Below are 20,809 nucleotides of genomic sequence, written 5' to 3'. Positions count from 1 at the left end.
TAGGTTGAATTTCTCTGAATATTTATGCACAGTTTGCTATCAGAAGAGACAATCTAGACACTGATAAAAGGTTAATATATGATTTATTCCACATTCCCTCTGACATTGTACGTGGGCAGTCAAGCAATGATCTGCCCCCTGGATGACTGAACAATACAGAACAGAAAATTGAGATATGTCTGAAAATAAAATCCACCAAAGTTTTATTTTTATTTTTTTGAATGCTTTTTTTTGAGTGTGGAGACTACTACAAGGTAAGATTGTAAATAAAAAAATAGTTGCGCATGTTCATACAGTTGTTGTCACATTCTGGTTAATGATCAATAAAGCTGCAAAGTGGAAACATGACGGATTTGAACTACCAATGTACACCGCAGTTCTCAGACTCTGTTATGTAATGGATCAGTATTAAAGTGAAGACAGGTTAATAGTTAATAAGGTTGCAACAGGACGTAAAGCATTTTGCTGCTTGAAAGCAGGAAAAGCTGCACAATGACTTGAAATGTTATAGTCAGAACTTTGAAGAAGGTGGTTTTCATTAAGTGCATTCCGCTCACTATCTGGGTGAAGTCCAGCGTCAGCAAATTAAGTTACTCTACAAGTTCTCATGTGATCATGGTGTTTTCCACTTAAATGTGCCCACAGTGGCTTTGTTTGAGGATCCTGCAGGATAGTCCTGCATTTGGACGCTCATATTCCAGAGTGTTTGGTGAGTTTAAAGTTTTATTTTTGTTCATAGTCAGCTTTTATTGGTGCCATTCATCAGGCCTCTGCAGTGTTCTATTGTAAGTCAGAGTGTAACTTAGCAGCTTCTATTCAATTTGTAAAACTGATGTAGAGATAAATGAAATCTAGGACACGGGTTAAGGGGAGAACTTTGCTGTGTTAGCAGAAGCAGCTGAGGAGAGGCTTTAATTGTGCATCTATTTATCACAGCACAGAATCTAACAAGGTGCATAAAAAGGCATCCCGCATCAATTTAATCTAAACAAGCAAGCTCAAAATAAGAGGCAAATTTGAATGTCCCTCTGAAAGGTTTGTCCTCACACTCGGAAACCTAATACTTCTTCTACCCCGACTCCAAAGCTGAAGAAAGATATCCCAGCGGAGGGAAGTTGAGCTTACAACCCCGAGTCTCATTACTGAAGGAAATTTTTTCTCTCACGGCAGCTCCTGACAAGGCAAACTGCAAGGATAGTTGCTAAATCTAGCAAAAGCCAAGCAGCCAGTCCTCACACTGATGGGATTCTTTACAGCAGTGTTCACACTGCAGAAGTATAGCTTGTTTTATAGATGGCCACCAGGCTGTGGTTTTGAGAATTTCATCATTGTCAGGCTGGTGGAGAAGAAAGGAACCATTGATCAGAGGAAAAGCAGCCAGAGGAGCAAGTCTTTTTAGGGATTAGAGAACAGACTTTTGTGCTACTTCTATGTAATAAGTAACTGTGCTCAAGAGTGTAAAAAAATGTCACTTACAGAAACCTATTTTCTTCTGCTTTGGGAAGTCAGCCTTCAACCTTTTTCTGTATGAGAGGTATTCTGAGCCTGCGCTGTTTGGCCGGTACATGACGAAGTTGTTGCTCAGGCTTACTCATGGAGAAAAAATGAAGCAGAACAATGACTGATGGGTAAGCTGGAGGAAACACTTCAATGTTAGGAGAAGCTGTCATCCTGTCATCACGGCCTTTGTGCAGTCACCATTTCAAACCTTGGAGACTCTGCTTGCTGACAGAATGCACTTAATTTACACTGTTTGAGGTGAGTGACTCGATATTTTTGCCAGCTCTGATCCAAAAGTGTCTTTACTTGACCTCGTCTTCATGTCTGACTGCAATATTGACATGCCCTTCTGGTAGATCTTTTCTCTTTTTGTTTGTGAACATCATCAGGGATTTTCTGAAACTCCTACTGCAGTCTTGTTCCTGTTGATGATCGTAATAGTCTGTTATTAGTTTTTGCTAAGTTAGAAAATGGTGCAACTTAGTTCTCGCTGCACCCAGAAGAGCAACAGCATGAAACCCTTTTTAAAACTCTGGGTAAAAACCTGCTTCAAGCTTCAAACGAACACAAGGGGCACTTTGGATGCCGCATCGGTGAGGCAAATATTGTGACTTTTTTCTGTACTCTGTACACTCAAAATTTGAACACAGACTATTAAAATGAGCAAAACTTGTTTGCGATGCTTTTGTTGGAGTTATAGCAAATGCTGCTTCGATTTGAAGTAAAATCAGGGATATTTTTAAAACAATTGACAACAGCAGTTTTCTAAAGAAAATGTTCTTGTAGGTTTTCCCCCTGCATGTGTGGGTTTTCTCTGGGGACTACAGCTTCCTACCACAGTCTTCCACATGCTTCATAGGTTAATTGGTTACTCTAAATTGTCACTAGGTGTGCATGGTTGTGTGATGGCCCTGTGACAGACTGGCAACCTTTCCAGGGTGTAGCCTGCCGTACCCCACAAGTGGCCGGGATAGGGACAAAACAGGTTTAGAAAATGGATGGAGTTTTCTTAAGTTTGCCATGTTAAAATGTCCCGTCTTTAACCGTATTTGTGTCATTACAAAGCCAGGAATAGTTGAATATAATTGAAATAATTTTCCATTAATATTATCTTCATAAATTTATTGTGATGCACTTAGTCCAAAAAATTAAGTGAATTGTTGTTGCAGAGGAAAAGCTGTTTGCGACTGTTGTAAACTCTATGCTGCTGTATTGCACAAGCAGAATGAAGGCAATAGCAATCAATTAGCCTAACATGAAAAACACACGAGAAAGTGACTTTTTGACGTAATCTGTGTCTGTCAATGGATGACGACTGCATTGATTCAGAACTTTGTGCAGATTGTGTTTTTGCTGTTTCCAGTGTAGAAAGAGCCTTCATTATCAGTCTGTTTCAAGCTTTAATTTTGATGACTCAGAAATGTCTATGCTGTAGATCTATTACTGCATTTTCTAGGAAAACACGTGACGAAATATGGGTTAGCAAACATTTCGTTATGTACATGTTCTTGTAGGTGTTTCTCAGGGAAAGAATGGGGGAAAAACATAGATTGGTATTTTTTTTCTATAAAAGCTAAAAAAACACCAAATGAAACAATTTTTTGATCAAACTTGTTTCAAATCTCTATATTTTGCTAAATAAGTCTGGCAGGAATGTAAGTTTTAATACATAAAAACAACAAAAATGTAACCTACTTGAGCTGGAAAGCTGGCTCTATGATGAGTTTATAACATTCTTTAAATTCAATATTGCTTATGAGGTGAACAAAGCTTTAAAAAAAGTGTTTTGCCTATATTTTAATTTTTATTTTAACTTACTTTTATTTCAACTAACTTTCCCTAGTATTTTAACTAAGAGGCCAAAATATTGCAAAGGAAATTGAATTTTCTTCTTTGTTGACATGCTCAGCAGCTCAACAAATTAGGTGTTATTTCTCGGATTAGTATTACTAAAGAGAAGTTTCAGATTGCAGTTTTGACTGAAAGGTAAATGTACCGTAAATTTGAGTGGAGCAGTACAGTAAATTGGTCAAGAAAAATGAATTTTCACCTTTTGTTCATCTTCCTTAATGTAACTTCCAACAAAATGGCAAATAATAAAGTTAAACGGGCCCCAACTCAATAAAAAACAAACAGAAACCTTTGAAATATTGCAAAAATGTGTAGCCAAATTTAATAATAAAGGAAATAAAAATCTAACACTATTTCTATTTGTTCTGTAAGTGAAAAAAAATCTTGTGTGATCAATATTTCCCCAAATGTCGTCATATTTTGAAGTCATAATGAATTGATGCCAGAACTATAGAAGTACTGACAATTTAAGTCTCTTTTCTTGACGTTTCTTGTCTGGAGTTTGACTGAGTTGACTGTTATGATGACATAAGAAAGGGAGGAAGGCACGAAGCCACCGGAGTTAATAATTTCTCAGTCTTATCTCAGCTTTTTTGGCAATATTGTTCAGTAAGTTGTATCTCTTTGTGCACTGGACACACAGGCTTTAATCACGCTGGTAAGCATGCCTACTATGACTCTTTTTAATTCATGTATTCAGTACTGCGATGGCTTTTGACTAAAGCGTTCCAGCAGAATTACAACAGATGCAAATGCTGGAGTCTCACTGATGTTTTATATAGTCTGCTGTTGTCCTCTTACTATTGTTTTCCTGCAGGTGGGGACTTACTTGTCCTTTCATTTCTCGAGTAACATAAGTAGTTGCTAAAACAGTTAATTTGAAAATGTTTCTTCGTGTTAAGTAGATATTGACTGGAGCTATTTGGGTCTACTCACGGAAAAAGTATTCAACAGGTTAATAATTTGGCTTTAAAAGGAAATAACTCATAAGGAGACTTACAACATTTTCTTTAATTCTTAATTTTAGCAAAAGCAATATACCGTCAAAAATCACCTGCAGTTGTTTACAATTTCAGTCTCACTGACAATGCTTGGCAGGTTTCCATATTCCTTTTTTGTGCTGTCTTATGAGATGCAATCTGAGCTTATGCGGTTCCAAACAGTGTAACAGCTGCAGGAGCAGAGGCCTGATTGAATTGATCGGCACTGAGCTTTTGTTCTCGCACCACTGGAACTGGTAATCACTTTGATAGTGGTTTAGTTCTCAGCTAATGTGCTCAGACTTTTGGGGATGGGATTTTTTCAGGCTGTGCAGCTGCACACTTCCACTCCTGACAGCAAGGAGTTTGTATTTACAATCCCAATTCTGACCTTCTTCTACAATCCAAAAACACGCACCTCAGGCTAGCTTTGAAATGTGTTCAGGTCTCTTCACTGTTTTTTTTTTTTGGACAAACATTGTTCCATATTGTGATTGATTTCCAAAGAAAGAATTGTGGTGCATTTTTTGCCAGCCAGCCCACATTCAAACCAAGTGGGAGGATATTATTACATGACATGGCACCAGAGATGCCACGGCCCCAGAAGAAAAGCAATTTTTTGGTTCAAAGCCGGAAACACCTTTTTGGGTTCTTGTTTTTAGTCCCTACTGTAAATGTTCCAGCTAGTTTCAAATGATGTAATCCGACCTAGAAGCCGTGGAAAGCCCTGCTGATTTCAAAACCCCACATGTGGCCCGTCATAGAATGGGAGGCAGCACAGGGGATTGCTGCTATCAGCGTCAGTCTTACTATGAAAAAGCAGCTGTAGGAAACTTACCAGATTAACTTTAAACTTAAAACTGTGGACTGGAGGAGTGACCAGCACTACATTGAGTTTCTGAATCTTGCAAGCCTCCTGGGCTGTGGCACAAGCTTCAAACAGCTGCAGATATGCAGAATGTTGCAAGAGGAGTTTCAGAAGTTGTGAAAACATTCTGTTTCACAGTTGTATATAGTTGAGTCTGCACTGGATGACACTTGGAAAATGAAGAGCATTTGTCATGTTGTGAAAACTAATTTTTTGCATTTTTTATTAAGCCAAAACCCTACTAGGTGCAGTTATTGACCTCGTTTTGCTCAAAAGGCAACAAAACTCCTTAAATATCATTCAGCATTTACAGTTGTTGCTAGAAGACTTTCTTTATTACCATTTTTTAAAGCATCATTATGTTTGGGGTATATGATTAAGGGCGTAGGCCGCAGCCCAAAGTCAAAAGTCAATAACTTGTGCCTCTGATAACCCTCTGCTGCATTGTAAACAAACATTCACTGCATGTACGTGACAAAACCTTATGTGGAGGACATGTGACGCAAGAACAGTGTTTTAAAAGGAATACTCCTTACCTTGAATCACTTGTTTGAGACAAACCCTGTGATGGACTTGGATACCTGTCTGAGGCATTTCCTGCCTTTACTCAGAGATTGCTGGAAGAAAGTACAGTCAGAGCCATGATCCTAAAGAGTGTGCACAGAAAAGGGAAGGATGGCACCTCCTTTAGCAGCACAGTATGTTTTAGCTCTGTTCTTGGTAGCCAGCTGTAAAGACCCACTCCAATCATCTTTTGATCTATTTTCAAAGCATTCCCAGTGTTTTTTTTAATTATAATTGTGCTGTTTTTAGCTAAGAAAAAAAAACCTTTGTTGTTAGGACATAGTTTCTGCAAAGTGGCAAGAGTTCATTAGGAATTCACCTTTGAGGTATGGGCGGGGCTCTTAGAGTAGCCCCCACATCTCATCATCCTTGTTTTCATGCTCTCCTGCCAGCTTACAGCCCCTAAATCCTCCAACCTAACATTGGCGGTGCAGCAAAAATGGCGAGCAATATCAGAGATATCCAGCCGTAGATGGTTTGAGTTGGACGTCAGCTAAGACGAGGAAAACAAAAAAGTTCATGGATCTAGTCATCTGGAAGTGGAGGCATCAGAATGGAGCAGAGGTTATGACCCACTGACTGTTGCACCTACATGACTGCTTCAAGCTTTTTCAAATAACATTGTTTTGTCTCCTCCTGGATCACAACGATTTGAAAAAAGAAATAAGAAGTGCAGCTTTAAGCTTAATTTTCTTTTTATATGTCCTCCATCATCAGAAAAATGCTACAAGAACATGTTAAAAGCAACAAAACATGATTTTCATAGGAGTGGGTCTGTAATGATTGAAGTGAACAGTTCTATTCCAACATTGTCTTGTGAGTCATTACACACCCACTTCAGATGTAAAGCACTTGGGGGATTATGGGTGTTTAGCTTGATTTTAGGAAGCGGTTAGTTCTCTGCTTTAGGTCTGGGATGTCACAGCTGCTCATTGTGACTTGGAGTCCTCCGGATTTTCATTTGCATCCCATCAGGGACTTCATATTTACCAGATAATTAAATGCTGTCGACTGTGTTAGAGGGAAACACCAGGGGACTTTAGTTCACATGTGAACCCTGTATACTTAGTAAGTGGTTTTCTCATTCAACAACATCCTTGTTTCTTGCCGATTATGCCACGGAAAGGTTACTGAACAATCCAGGATTCATTTCAAGACTCACTGTTTTCATGCCACAAAAACAATTTCAATACAAAGATAAAAGGAATGTCAAAAATCCACCTTCAACCGGGATGCAAGAAAAGAATTCCCATTTTACATTTTATCTTTCTGCTCTAATCTTTCCATTATTTTTATAAGCACTAGGTGGCAGACTTAGTCTTCTGTCTGTTTACTGAACTCTCACTCAAATGTAAAAGAAAACAAAGCCCAGGTCACTCTTTAACTAGTAAAAATAATGGATTAAAAACTCAATACTTCAGTCTGTGGTTAACACATTACCCTGATTCAAAAATAGTTAAACATATTTAAGTGCCTTCTCTTGAGATGCGCTTTTTTAGGTAAACTCTGAACTTGCTACCAAACTCAGATCTATAATTCTGTGTGCTTTCAGACCAGTGTTGCTTGTCAGCATGTCAGGATTTTGTCATTTCCTTTCTAGCAGATGTTTTACTCGTCGGTTTTCTGTCAGAAAGTCCTATTCTGCATCCTTGCTGTGAAATGATTTATGTGTTGCTTTCCAGTCTAGCTGTGAAGTTCCATGTTTTACATTTTTCTCTTCTCATTTTAGGTTTCTGAAGCTTGATCATGAAAAAACCAAAAGGGGGGCATGATGACCACAAAGTAAGCTCAGACCCGGGCATTGAAAAGGTTAGTTTGGTTCATTGTTCAGAACATCTGTGTCAGACAAGTGTCAAATGGAACATAATTATATCTTTTCATGGGTAATTATGTAGAACTGGTACCGTGTATGGACTGGATGCTCTGTTCTGATAATGTGGTAGTGTTTTTGTTATTTGCCAGTTGTGTCATCCATTTGCCCTCTGTTATGACAAACGGGCATCATATCAGCGCTGAGTAACAAAAGTGCATGTCATTTAATAAACAAATGACCTTTGCTATTTGGACAAGGATCAAATGGTTTCCTGTTCTTGGAAATTGTGTTGTGACTTTCTGAGGATGCTGCAGACACATTTCCTACGATGGTGCAATTTTTATGCCAGCCTCATAAATAATGTTTCTATAAAATAAATCAAAAGTTCAATGACCATAAAAATATATATTATTTAAAATTCAGACAATCAGAAGTAATTTAGCAATTCTGTTTATCAGCATCAGTCAGTCTTTAAATCAAATACATTATAGACTCAAACAGTATGTATATATATATATATATATATATATATATATATATATATATATATATATATATATATATATATATATATATATATATATATATATATACTTATTCAAAAAAATATGTATTCATTAGAAGAATACAGGACTTGGCTTTTTAAACTCATCAAACTCTTTAAACAATAAAACCAATAGCGTTACAACAAACTGTTATCTTTCTTTCATTTTGAAAAGAAAATAGGTTTAGTCAGAGTTAGAGTATATCAAAAGTTAGAGTAAAATTTAAATTGGACCTGTCGTACTTTATTTTGCTTAATAAGGATAAGTTTTTGTTTTGATGTCTCACCAATACGTGCCATTACTTTAGGTAATCTTTAATAGAAAAAAAATTATTTTTGAGGACATTTTATACAGTATTTTCCTGAAAAGGTAGTTTCACAATCAAGTGAATATGCGCAGAAGTGGAACAAATTTAGCAGGAAATTGAAAGTCTAATGTTTAATGGAAACTTATAAAAAAAGACAAAAAATATTCTTTAAACTTTGCAGCAGCTAGAACATTACAACTAAAAGGTGTAATGCACCGCACACTTCATTTACTATTGGATGAGTTTGCTTTAGCTGTATGCACAAATTTCTACAGTCTGTTATTTGTCAACATTGCAATGACTGTCTGTTCAATCCAGGCACCACATTGAATTTTTTAAATAGAAATGGCAAAGAAAACTGTAATGTAATGGTTTTTTAAATTTATTTTTGTTTTTTTCCCCCTTTAGTCAGAAATTTAAATTCCAAGCAGGAATAACAGAGTTGGCCTTTAATTTTATCATCGACAGAATGATGAGACATGAGACAGAACAGTGACAAAAAATGCAAATACCATCTCAAAAAAATCCCAATTTGTGGCCACAGTTCTTTTTTAAAGAAAAATGGTAACATCCATCTATCTATCCATTCATTCATTTTCTGAACCTGCTGAATGCCTTTTGGGGTCATAGTGCTGCCAGAACCAACCCACCTACTATTGGCGAGGCGGGGCACACCCTGAACAGGTCTCCAGTCTGTTGCAGGGTCACACAACCACACACATTCACACCTAGAGACAATTGAATCGGTTGGTTCAAAAAAGGCCCAAGTCCACAATTTTTCAAAATGGAGATATTATATGTTCTATGGTCTTCGAGGGAAAAGCTATCTGATTATGTGCAAAAAAGTCCCAAGTCCGTATTGACTATGCTTGACATTTAAAATGCATTAGGTGCAAAATTCCTGGACTCTGGTCTCTCTTGCATGGGTTTTGCTTTATCTCAAAGATGGCAGCACTAGTTATCCAATATGGCAGCGCCCCTGTTTAATTCAAGAAGGGGCCAAGTCCAGAGACTTTAGTTTGCTAGCCCTCTGAAATTACAAAAGTGAGGTGCTTCATATTAAAGCATTTGTAAGCTATGAACTGGTGCTAAATCTGGGTAAAGTATTAATCATTTGGTGTAGCCTCTCTTTAAGCTATGCAATTAAAATCATTTCCTGGAAAAACAAACCTCTTGGACTTGGGCCCCTTTTGAACTAACCGATTCAATTTAGATTCCCCAATTAACCCTTGAAGTATGTTTTGAACTATGGGAGGAAGCCAGAGAAAACCGGTGGGAGAAAACACGCAAACTCCACACAGAAAGGTCTAAGCCAGGCTTTGAACCAGAGCCTTCTTGCTGTGAGATGAGAGCACTGACCACTACTCTGCCATGCTGCAACGTGGTGACACATATCAAAATCATTTACAAGTTAAAATATAGTTAAAACATTTAAAAGACTGCAAATGCTAATAAAAAAATTCCAAATCACATTTATGAGACAACAATTTTAGATCATTTTTGACCCCTAAAATATAATTAAGCAAACTTGCAATTTGATCGGCATTTTCCTAAAAACACTTGAATATTTTGCTACATGAAGGAGAGGATGTTAGGTAGTCACTGTTTATTGCTATAAATTGGCCGACACTGTGCTTTTCTGATACTTAGTTTTTCAAAAGTTTCTAAGGCCAATTCAACTCCTGCACAAGTCCGAAAATGAAAAAAAACAATCGAAACAAAAGCAAATTTAAAAGTAGATATTCCAGGAATTTTCCGAAAGAGTTGGACAACAAAGTGCTTTGGAAAAAAGTAAAATGATAAGAGCTGTAAGTTAGGCTCAACAGGCTTCCTGCAGGTCATTAAAACTGTCCAAAGTTTCTAAACAGAACTATTAGAAAAAGACAGTAATAAAAATTCCAATGTAGTTTAAGCCAAAAGTACTTAATAATAATCTAAAAAATAATAATAAAAAAAACAGTTGCAATCTAATGCTTTGGCCTTTGACTAAAGGGCTTTAAAGACACAATCCTGAGTTGTTGGGAAATGATGCCAGATCTATTATCTTAAAATAACTAGACGTCAGAACTTAAATCTAAATAAACACATTTGATACAGTATTTTAAATGAATGAAAAGGAAATGTTTGACCGTAGTGAAACTTTGCGGAGTTAAAAAAAATAAAGAAGAGCAAAACAATCTTATACTAAGTATCAAGCATGGCGGTGGAGGTACAATGATTTGTTTTTATTTGTATTTGTTTATCTCTGAATGCCTGGTAATCCTGCAGTATCTGTTTGTTAATAATAAAACCACCCGAATAAAGTGGTCTTTTGAGTATTTAATGTTTAATTGAAACTAGGTCAACTAGCAGTAGTGGTACAAAAAGAAGCGAAACAAGGTGCTGCAGTGACTCATTGAAGAGCAAAGTCTTTTCTGTTGCATCCATTGACTTTTATTCATTTTATACTTTATCTTATTTTGGGAAAGTTTTTGAAATTTTAGTTTTAGTGCATTAACACTTTAAGAAAGCTTTGTCAGAATGTGGTGCTTTTATGTGTAAACACATGCATTACTAAAATGTATTTATGTATGAGTATGTTTGGATTTCAACAAGTAATTCAAAAAATGTATTTGGCTGCACTTTACTGTGTCAAGGAGAGTGTGCACCTGCCACACACCGGCTTGGCGCTGTGCTGCTGGTATATAAAAGCAATGATCTCCTCAAGGAGAAAGTGAAGTGAATAACCTAGTTTACTGGCCTGAATACGCAGACCTACATAGACCCCTGGGTTTGGTCTGACCTTGACATTGATGTGACTGCGACTGACAAGGCATGCCTTTGTATAACAAGCATGTCTCTCTGTATCTAATCTTTCACCTGTCCTCTTCCTTTAGCAGTCGATCACAGCATGCCTGCTCGGTGCAGCCTTCTTCGGGGCCCTGGGCTCGTCGTTCCTTTATGGCTACAACCTCTCAGTGGTCAATGCGCCTGCACTGGTGAGTCACTGTGTTGGGCCGACTGGAAGCCCCTTTGTGGTAGACTACTATTGATCCCTTGTTTTCTCAAAGTGTTGGCACTTCTAAAAATCAATAGATGAGATAAGTGAACGTACACAAGGTTTCAGTCTCAAAACATTGTTTTCAAGAAACCAACAGTTGATTTAGTGGTCACAGAACAGACTACACACATCTTTTTGATTTGGATTTTTGCCCAAATAGAATTTTAGTCTGTCATTGAAGACAAACTCACAACTCATTCAGGCATCGATGCTATTAAAAGGACAAAGTGCTTTAGACATTATTTGGCCTCCTTCTTTTTTGCAAACATCCCTGAAGCTCTACAGGAAGAAGCGCTCGCCTCAGTCATGTTTTTTCACTTCAGAATGCTCAACATTTTTGTCCTTGACAGCTGTAGACTGCGAGCTGTGCCCTTTTGTTTGTTAGGCTTCCCTTTGTAAAGGTTTGTGAAGTTGGGATGTTTTTGTAGTGTCTTGTGGAAGAAATAAAAGAACTGCTCTGACAAAGGCTTCATCTTGAGGGAAGCACACGTTAATTTGAAATCTTAACACATCTGCAATGATGCTATCATTACAAACGTAAATAACCATCGGCAAGGGTGTGTGTGGGACTTCCTATCTCAGATGCTGGCTTTTTGTTGCCAACAGTTGGCATCGTCATTTTTGTGTGTTTATGATAGAACCCCTCTGTGGTACCCTTAGGCAAGACTCTAAGCCTCAGTTTCTGCAGTGGAACTGTTTTGTGACCACATGTAAGCGATGGCTGTACTTGTAGCTCTTATAGGTGTGAAGGTAACAAGATGTCCTTGAATCATAAAAACAGGTTTTGGTCCAGAAATGCAGAAATAGACATTTTTCTGATATGTTTGAGACAAAAAAAAAAAAAAAAAAAAAAAAACTAGCATTAAAAACTGCCCGGCTGGGGGATGTGAAAAACAACATCACGGGGGACCTTTCTGTGTGGAGTTTGCATGTTCTCCCCGTGCATGCGTGGGTTTTCTCCGGGGTCTCCGGCTTCCTCCCACAAGGTCAATTGGTCACTCTAAATTGTCCCTAGGTGTGAGTGTGAGAGTGAATGGGTGTGTGTTTGTGGACATTCTACCCTGCGACAGACTGGCGACCTGTCCAGGTTGTCCCCTGCCTTCGCCCACGAGTGGCCGGGATAGGCTCCGGCAGCCCCGTGACCCCGAAAGGGAAAAACGGTTAAGAAAATGAATGAATGAAGGAATAAAAACTGTCTTTTACATTTACCTAAAACTTTTTTTTCCTAAGTTGTTACAAAGTATAATATATCAGTTGTGTGATTGCCCTTTTTGATACATAAAAGCACAAAATCAAAGAAAGTGAGATAAAATCCCAAAAGACTAATGCACGCTCTTCATTTATCCTGCATCATTTATTTTCACTTAATCACATCAACTTGGGGGATGTTGTGATCTTGTCCATGATTGACAAGAATTTTGAAGAGTCAAAGAGTGATACAGATCTGGGATGTCTGGGTTCCTTTTGGACCAATTAAGTTAAAGGCCTACATTCCACTCTGGCTGTAATCTGCATACTCTACAACTAAATACTTATTTTTTATAATTAGATGCAACTCAGTTGTCAGATGCTTTGATATGCAACACTTTCATCTTACCAGTGCAGATCCTTTAATCAAACTTGTTAAATAATATGAATTTTTCGAATGTTATCGAACAAGTGAGATGTACTTTCTGCCTTATTTTCAGAATGTTTTTTCACATCACACAGAGCTTCAAGACTGAACACAAATAAATGAATTTAAAGGTACCGGTAAATATTAATTTTTGATGTAGAAAAGAATGTGAAATTAAAAACATTTTTGTATGTGACCATCAACGGCTATTTTAAAAACCAAGCTGTCCATTTCTTCGTGGTGGGCCAGAGTTATTGAACCATCCTGTATATATCTTTTCTTTACTTTTGTGTGACCATTGACTGTATTACTTGCTTCTGGTTCCATCAAAATGAAAGCAATTCAGTCGACGTTTTTTTGGGACATGGACGCTAGCTTGTTGGAGCCAGACATTGTCATCAAGCAGTGATTGGTCCGAGTCAGTCTGAGTCAACATTTCTAAGGCAACCATTATCGCCACTCTGAATTGACCTTGTTAGAAGTCCACACCCCTACCACTTGAAAGTGGGCTAGGGAGAATCTGTTAATCAAATGTTTCGAACGTTCAACGTCAGACCACAAGGTTTTAGCAAGACATCTGATTGGTCCGTTTATAACTTCCATGACTTGTACTACAGAAAAATAAAATGATAAAATGAAAAGAAAAGAAAAGAAACCCACAACATGTAAATAAAAGGTATGAGGAAGAATGGTTATTCTGACAAATAGAATGAATGAGTATTAGCGGTTTATTTCTCTATAGAACTCTACGGGATTTTGCCTTCTTGGAGCCTTGCTGTTTGGAAAGTTAGGGGGCGAGGTTGATCGGTCCAGGGGCCTGTTTCAGAAAGGAGGTCCAACCAACTCTGAGGTTGAACTTGAACTCCGAGTTGGTCAATCGGGAGATTAACAACTCTGAGTTTTCTGTTTCAGAGAAGCTGATCCGAGTAAGATCAATCAACTCTGAGTGGACTGATTCGGAGGTGAGCGTGAGCACCGCGACTATAAGAAGCCATTATCAATGGAGCGCAGATATCACGAGTCACCATGGCAACCGTGAAAAAAAGAGGTCTGCGTATTTTTCGCCAGCTGAACTTGACGTGCTGCTGCAGAGTTACAGTGAATATGAGCACATATTCCGGAAGAAAAGCAACACCGCTGCATCTGCAAAACAGAGACAGTTAGCGTGGGAAAACATAGCTGCTCAAGTTAATGCCTAAGTTTGCATTTAAATCATTGTCATAAAATATTGACTGTAATAATTTTTTAAATAGCGTACGGTGTGAAATAAAAAAATGGGGATATTTAGGAGTACTTTTGAAGTGTTATTCCTGGTGTAAATGCATGAAATGCTGCATAGTGTACAGAACCAATCTGGGGGGAAATGCATTTAACGTCGGTAATGTTTAAAGGACTTTCTTGTTAACATTCCCCTCTTGCAAACGTTGGTCATTTTAATATTAATACATGCAATTGTGTTTTTCAAAGTGAACTTTTGTCTACTGTTGAACCTTTCGCTGCGCGAAGACTTCTCCTTTCTTTTCTCTCGTCTTTCCGACCGTGGTCAAAAGCGCAGGGGAGATTTCCTTCAGGGCCGAAGGGAATTCTCCTTCGGGGTTCACTTCCCGTTCGAAACCCTCAACCTCCAGAGCGGATTAAGAATGACTCCAAAACAGTTATTCTGGGAATGACACCTTCTCTTTATTTAACTAAGTGCTCCGTCCTCCGAACACACAATATATTCCACGCACACACCTCTGCTCCGTGCTCACCCCCCCCCCCCCCCCATCTGCACCTGCAATCGCCCCTCCCCTTGTCTCTCGTGGCTCGCACCCCGCTCAGCACACACACGCTGCAACACTACCCTTGTATTGATCAAGGGGTATAGGTTTATATGGGATTAAGAAAGTAAGCAGTGCTAGCAAATTGTGTTTCCAAAAAGTAATTGTTACATTAATCTAATTCAATGTCCCTGATTTCATTTTCATGTAGATGCAATCCTGCAGGAATTAAAAGAACATGGCAGCAGCTAAAAGTGAAAAAAAAAAAAATCGAGTCTTCTCAAAATCCTCGTAAATGTAATTCTCTACAAATTAATGCAGCCTCCTCGTCTATTGGGTCCTCCAAAAAAGAACAAGCCATTCTTGTCACTTAGACCGTCTCTGTGTGACGGACATTTGGGCAATGAAGGTTAAAGCGAAAAATAACGCTTCGTCTTTAAAAAGGGGAGGGGACCGGCATAAACTTTGAGTTTGGAGAATAAAACCTGCTCCCGACCAGGTTAGGTTCACAGCATAAGTAACCATGGATACTGACTCCGAGTAAAAGTTACCTCTCTTTCAGAAACGGGTTTGACTTACTCTATTTACTCTGGTTTAACAAACCTCCCATTCTGAAACGGAAAACCCAGGGTTTCCCTGATTTCAGGGTTAATGCACTCAGAGTTTACACTTAACCTCCTTTCTGAAACAGGCCCCAGCTCTTACATGTGTGATGAGTCTGTGAATTAAAAAACAAACTCAAATCAACAATACAAAAAAAGCAGAATTGACTCAAGTCTGAACCTTTGTACTTAACAATGTTATTCAGCCTGGAAGCCAAGGAAAGAAAGATACAATTTAAAAAAAGAAGAGTGCTGATTGGCTCATAAGAAAAAGAGAGATTCCATTGGCTCAGAGCCATAACAATAATAACCAAAGGAGTGGAGTTTACACTGTGGGAAGTGGAAACAGGAACACAAAACCCACAGAGGGGAAGTTTGGGTGATTGATTTGTTTTATGCATTATTGCTGCAGATTAACTTTTGCACAGCTCTCTTGGGTTCCCACCACTGCATTTAAGAAATTATGTTGATTCTTTTATTTTTCCTGATCTTTCTGATACAGGTTTGTTGCTGTGCTTTGGACCACTCTCTTGCTACATGGCCCTGTTTTTGACCACAATTTAACTGATGGACAGATGTGCTCTATTGGCTTCAAATCTTCCCTTATAGGGGTTTATGATTGACTCACTAACTGCAAGGCGCAAAGATCCTTTCGAAGCTTTTGCTGACATTCTGTGTTGGGTTTGGATGCAAGGCATTCGACGAAATTAGTCCCGGATGACCTTGTTAGTCTACAGAACATAGTTTCAGAGGTCTGCTGGTTTGTTTAGTTGCAGTTTTGTGAACCTCCATCATGAATATTAGCTTATAGGCAGAAGATGCTTTGTTTCTGGGCCCCACACAAAAACATAATTGTAAAGTTTTATTTACAGAGTCTAAATGAATGAATTAATTTTATTATCCCAACAATGCAACAATGCAACATCACACATGCTACTTTTATTGTTTTAGCTAATCAATGTTGACTATATGCCACCCTTACAATTCATATTTTGATAATTTCCGCGCTGCTGTTGAGTAGTAGAAAGCATTTTAAGTCTTTTGTCTTATATCCTCATTGGTCATTGAAGCCAAAATCAACAAATACAGCACTCAGTTTTGCCAATACTAGTGTAGGGAATGGTGATGCTGGAGAAAAATAACAGAATTTCAGTTTATAATGAAAAATGCAAAAGTAAATTTGTAACCCTTTGTAAAAAAAACAAAACAAAAAAAAATACCTTTGCTGTGGCCACAACAAAGTGCTCTTTGTTTGGCTGTTCAGGCACAATTTTGGAAAACTGCAATAACAGAGATGGCCAGTGGTGACAGTCCTTCATGTCTTTCCTGTCATGTCAGCGCTGGCCAAGTGTCGTGCTGAAACCCTGCTACTCCTTCCACATCTGTTGTATAATCCCACATTCAGTTTAAATCCTCTGTGGGTTGGCTGTGGGAGCTATTAATAGAACCAAATAATAAGTAGAAAGTTACAGAAATTGGCTGAAAGTATTGGAAAAACATATATTTTATTTTGTAACAATCAATGTATATTAGGAGATATGAACAAGCCTTTTTTAATTATTGTCTTAGTTTTCTATATTTATTTTTGCCCAATTTCCCTTTTTAATGTTTCACACATAAAATTTACTTGTCAAAGTACTTGTGTTTTTTTTTCTCTCTCTCATAATTACCTTTTAAAAGAGCCCCATTATTGCATTATTATCAGCTTTAATTGTGTCCTTAGACTCAAGGGAGAAAAAACATTTCTCATTCCTCCACTGCAGTCATGAGAGAACTGCAGCCACGGAGGGAAAAAAAAACCCCATCTCATTTTATCCCATCTGTATGAGTTGGGCAAACCAGAAATCCTGATGCTAACTACTGTTGTGGGGTGAATGCAGAACGAGGAAGAGGGTGAGTGGTGATGATAGAAAAACGAGAAAAAAATGGTCACTCTGACCCCCAAGCCTGTGTGTCTCTGCTGTTATGTGTCCATATGGAAGGAGAGTAGAAACTGGTGTTTAAATGTGTGCATAATTATTCTAAATCTTTAGATATTGTTGAAAAAACTGCAGTAGAAATGAAAAACATAATTTTATTATAAATGTTTATATTCTACATTCACATATTACATTGGATTGTTGCTTCCTTAGTCAGTATCCATAGTGAGAGTACTGTTTATTTTTTATTGTATTTTAACAGCTTTTGTTTTGATTACCTCTAAAGGTCATATAGCTTTTATTTATTTTTTTATTTTTAGAATTGCCTCCTTCAGATTGTTGGAGAAGTCACGTCTTATAGTGCTCAGCCCCTAATGAGAACCTGACCTGGGAAGTGTGCCCTGCAGCAGAAGCGTTTACCTTTCCAGCTAAAAAACACTGTTTCCATCTCTAATCTCCACAGGGAGCAACAAACATATCATCAAGCAACGAAGGAAGCACCATAAAATATAGATATTGCCACATCAGACCATATTTCTAGTGTATGTTCCTGAAAAAGGAACAGACTGCTAACAAGTTGAAGCATAACACTGTTCTGAAATGAAAAATCACATTTTCTAAATTCCATCCACACATTGGCTTTGTGTTCTTATGGAATAAAAATACAAATAAACAAAGATATGAGAAATTTAAAATGGAAAGTAGTCCTCCTACTGAGGAAAAGTGATTTGACTTCAAACAATTGGGTTTGTCATTCAGACTCCCCAGTTTGCTCCAGCACCTGCGCTTGAGAAATGTGCTGTCTGTAACTTCCATCTTCAGGTTGAGAAGATTTACCTTCAGCCGGGCGTTTCAGTGTTTTAACAGGGTTGAACATTCTGTTCTGAGACTTAGGAAATGTTTGAAGTGAACATCAGACATCTTGCAAATTTTTTTGACAGCTACTTCAATCAATTTCTCTTTTAGACCAAACTGTCTGCATTATCAAAGCAGTTCAAAACAAGAATATTTTACTTAATCATTGAAAACAAATACAAAGAAACAACAAAACTAAAATGCATAAAGAGGTAGCCTAAAAATAGGAAAGAATACAAAATTTAAGAAGAAAATCCCAAGAAAGTGGTATAATTATCTCTTAATGCAGTAAGTCATTATTACTTTTCAAGAATTCTTATAAGATTTCAAAATCTAGTTCCATACAAGCATTAAAAAAGGGAAAAGTAATCTTAAAAAGCTAACTGGTAGAGCAAATGTCATACAGCCCAATATTGTATGCTATAATAAGAAACTAATTTGTATTTTTGTTTTGCTTTTATGTACCCAATTGTAGTTCATTTTGATCAGAGTGACAAATTATCAGTGTTTAAGTAGTTTGCAGTGTGCAGTCTTGTATGTTAATGGAGCTCTGATTCCCTTGAGAGATATTTCTGTTTGGTATATTTTTAATTAATACAGTGTTTTTATATGTAGAGGGCAAACAAAATGAGCTTTCAACCTTCACCTTTCCGGTATGCATTTTCTTTCTGTCAGGATATCTTTGAGAAAGAGTTCATGGGTTTAGATAATAACCTCTTCAAAGTTGTAATGTAATCTGTTTGACATCACATGGTTTACAGGTTTACAAAAAGGCATTTCACTGGTTCTGTGCTCTTTGTCAGTGTGTTATTTATGCAGTGTTACCTTGAATGAAAGGGCAATGGTTGTGTTTTTTCACTGTTGAATTACAAAGACGTTTTCTTCTAATTCACCGCTTGGTTTCATTGTTTGACGGTGATATTTTGCTTCTCTGTCTTTCTTAATTGTTTCATCTGCTGTAGGCAATGCTCAATTAAGTTTCCAAAAGTTAATTAAGCACATGGAAAGCTTGTTTGTACTAAGAGGAGAACAAAAATGCTTTAAATACAAATGATTTCATGAATTTTAATAAATCTAATTTAAGGTTTAATGCAAGGAATCTCTATTAAAAAGAAAAAAAATTGAGGAATGAACTATAGTGGAAATAACTTGAGAGATTTGTGACAGCCGCCTCCCAGTTTGCCAGAGGATCTTTCATCTTCCTTATAAGTCTTCTGGTCTTTCTGCACTTTTTTTTTTATTTTTATCAAAAAGCTGACTCTTATACACCAAGGTATTTCCACCTAATGAAATGGTCAACCTGAAAGGAAATTCTTTTGGCATCTTCTCAAGTTCCCATATGAATTTCAACTATTTTGAAGTAGGCTTTGTTTGAAATGTGTTAATGCAGCACGGCACTGACTGAATAAAAAGAAGAGAACCAGATAATGTGCCTGTAGTTAAAGTCAGTGCAAGACTTGCCTTTTAGTTATTTTGCTTCACTGCCAAACATACATTCACACTGGTGAGCTTTGTGGAAACAGCTACACTGCCTTCAGAATCACTAAACTCCCTGGAGGCAGATGATAGTTTTGCCTCATAAAGTGCAAGAACTGCAGATTTTACCTTTGGGTTTCTGAAGGGATGTTTGGGATCTGGACTAACACTTTAAAAGTGGCCACAGGGACACACTGCAGCTGACAGAAAATGGGGGAAGAAGCAACAAAAACACTCCAGCTGCTCTTGCAAAAAATTACAATTGGATGTGGCTGATGTATATAAGAACTTATAACAGAGGTGCTTGATGCTTATGGAGTAGGGGTGTAACTATTTGTTTAAATGCTTCGAATCATTTCATAATTTGTGACTGACGATACAATTCATAGTGGATATTGGTCCATTTTGAATTGTTCAATTCACTGTTCTAAAATCAATCCAGGACATCTTTTGCCAAAAATTCCACCAGTGTGACTCAGACATAAATACCTGGTACTGAACAGTGCAGGTGAAGTTTTCCAGATTCCTTGTATTTCTTGCAAGATAATCAAGTGTAAATGAAATGTGTACTCCTGTTTTTTTTTTTTTTTAATTATTGCTATTTTTATTTATTTAGTGCATATTTAAACAGTAATTTCCTTGGTTTTGCACACTAATGTTTTTTTCACTTCCTTGTTGAACCTCACAGTCTTGAGCTGCTCTAATTTCATTACAATTCACTATTGTAATGACAATAAAAACAACTCTGTTTCTAAAGTATCATCTTTAGCTTCTGTTCTGGTATTCCCATCATTGCTCTGCAAATTTGAGGTTTTCTTACCAGCTTCTTCTGTGTTGATTTCTTACCGTTGTTGAGTATCACAAACAACCATGTCAGGAGGTAAGTAACTGCACTGCGGTGCTGCATGGTACCTGGACTACCGTGTCAATTTTACATGGACACATTCCTCCAGAATCAAATAAGTCACACCAAACAGTTCCTCTTTCTCTGACTTCACTCTTAGCCAACACACAGCTGGGAGTGATCGCCTCATTTATTTAGACACACCTGTATTGATTAATCCAACACACCTGGACAAGAAACAAAATAGGAAATAACATAAGCCACTTTCAA

The 20,809-nt window shown here is 37.5% G+C and overlaps 1 protein-coding gene across 4 annotated transcripts in view; it reads left to right on the top strand.

The window, feature by feature from the left end:
* Positions 1-456: 456 nt before the first annotated feature.
* slc2a9 (solute carrier family 2 member 9) overlaps positions 457-20,809 on the top strand; it is a 152,704-nt gene continuing 132,351 nt past the window's right edge. Inside the window, exons 1-3 of one of the 4 annotated variants that reach the window (XM_011475095.3) lie at positions 457-709; positions 7,493-7,572; positions 11,308-11,406. In XM_011475095.3, the coding sequence (XP_011473397.1) occupies positions 7,510-7,572; positions 11,308-11,406 (162 nt within the window). In that variant the 5' untranslated portion in view covers positions 457-709; positions 7,493-7,509. Of the gene's footprint in view, positions 710-3,905; positions 4,010-7,492; positions 7,573-11,304; positions 11,407-20,809 lie in introns of those variants that run through there. The other 3 variants (XM_011475092.3, XM_011475093.3, XM_004068862.4) reach the window with 3 other exon arrangements.

The sequence above is a fragment of the Oryzias latipes genome, chromosome 5 (assembly GCF_002234675.1).
Source record: "Oryzias latipes chromosome 5, ASM223467v1".
Classification (NCBI taxonomy): domain Eukaryota; kingdom Metazoa; phylum Chordata; class Actinopteri; order Beloniformes; family Adrianichthyidae; genus Oryzias; species Oryzias latipes.
This window is presented reverse-complemented; position numbering and strand designations above follow the sequence as displayed.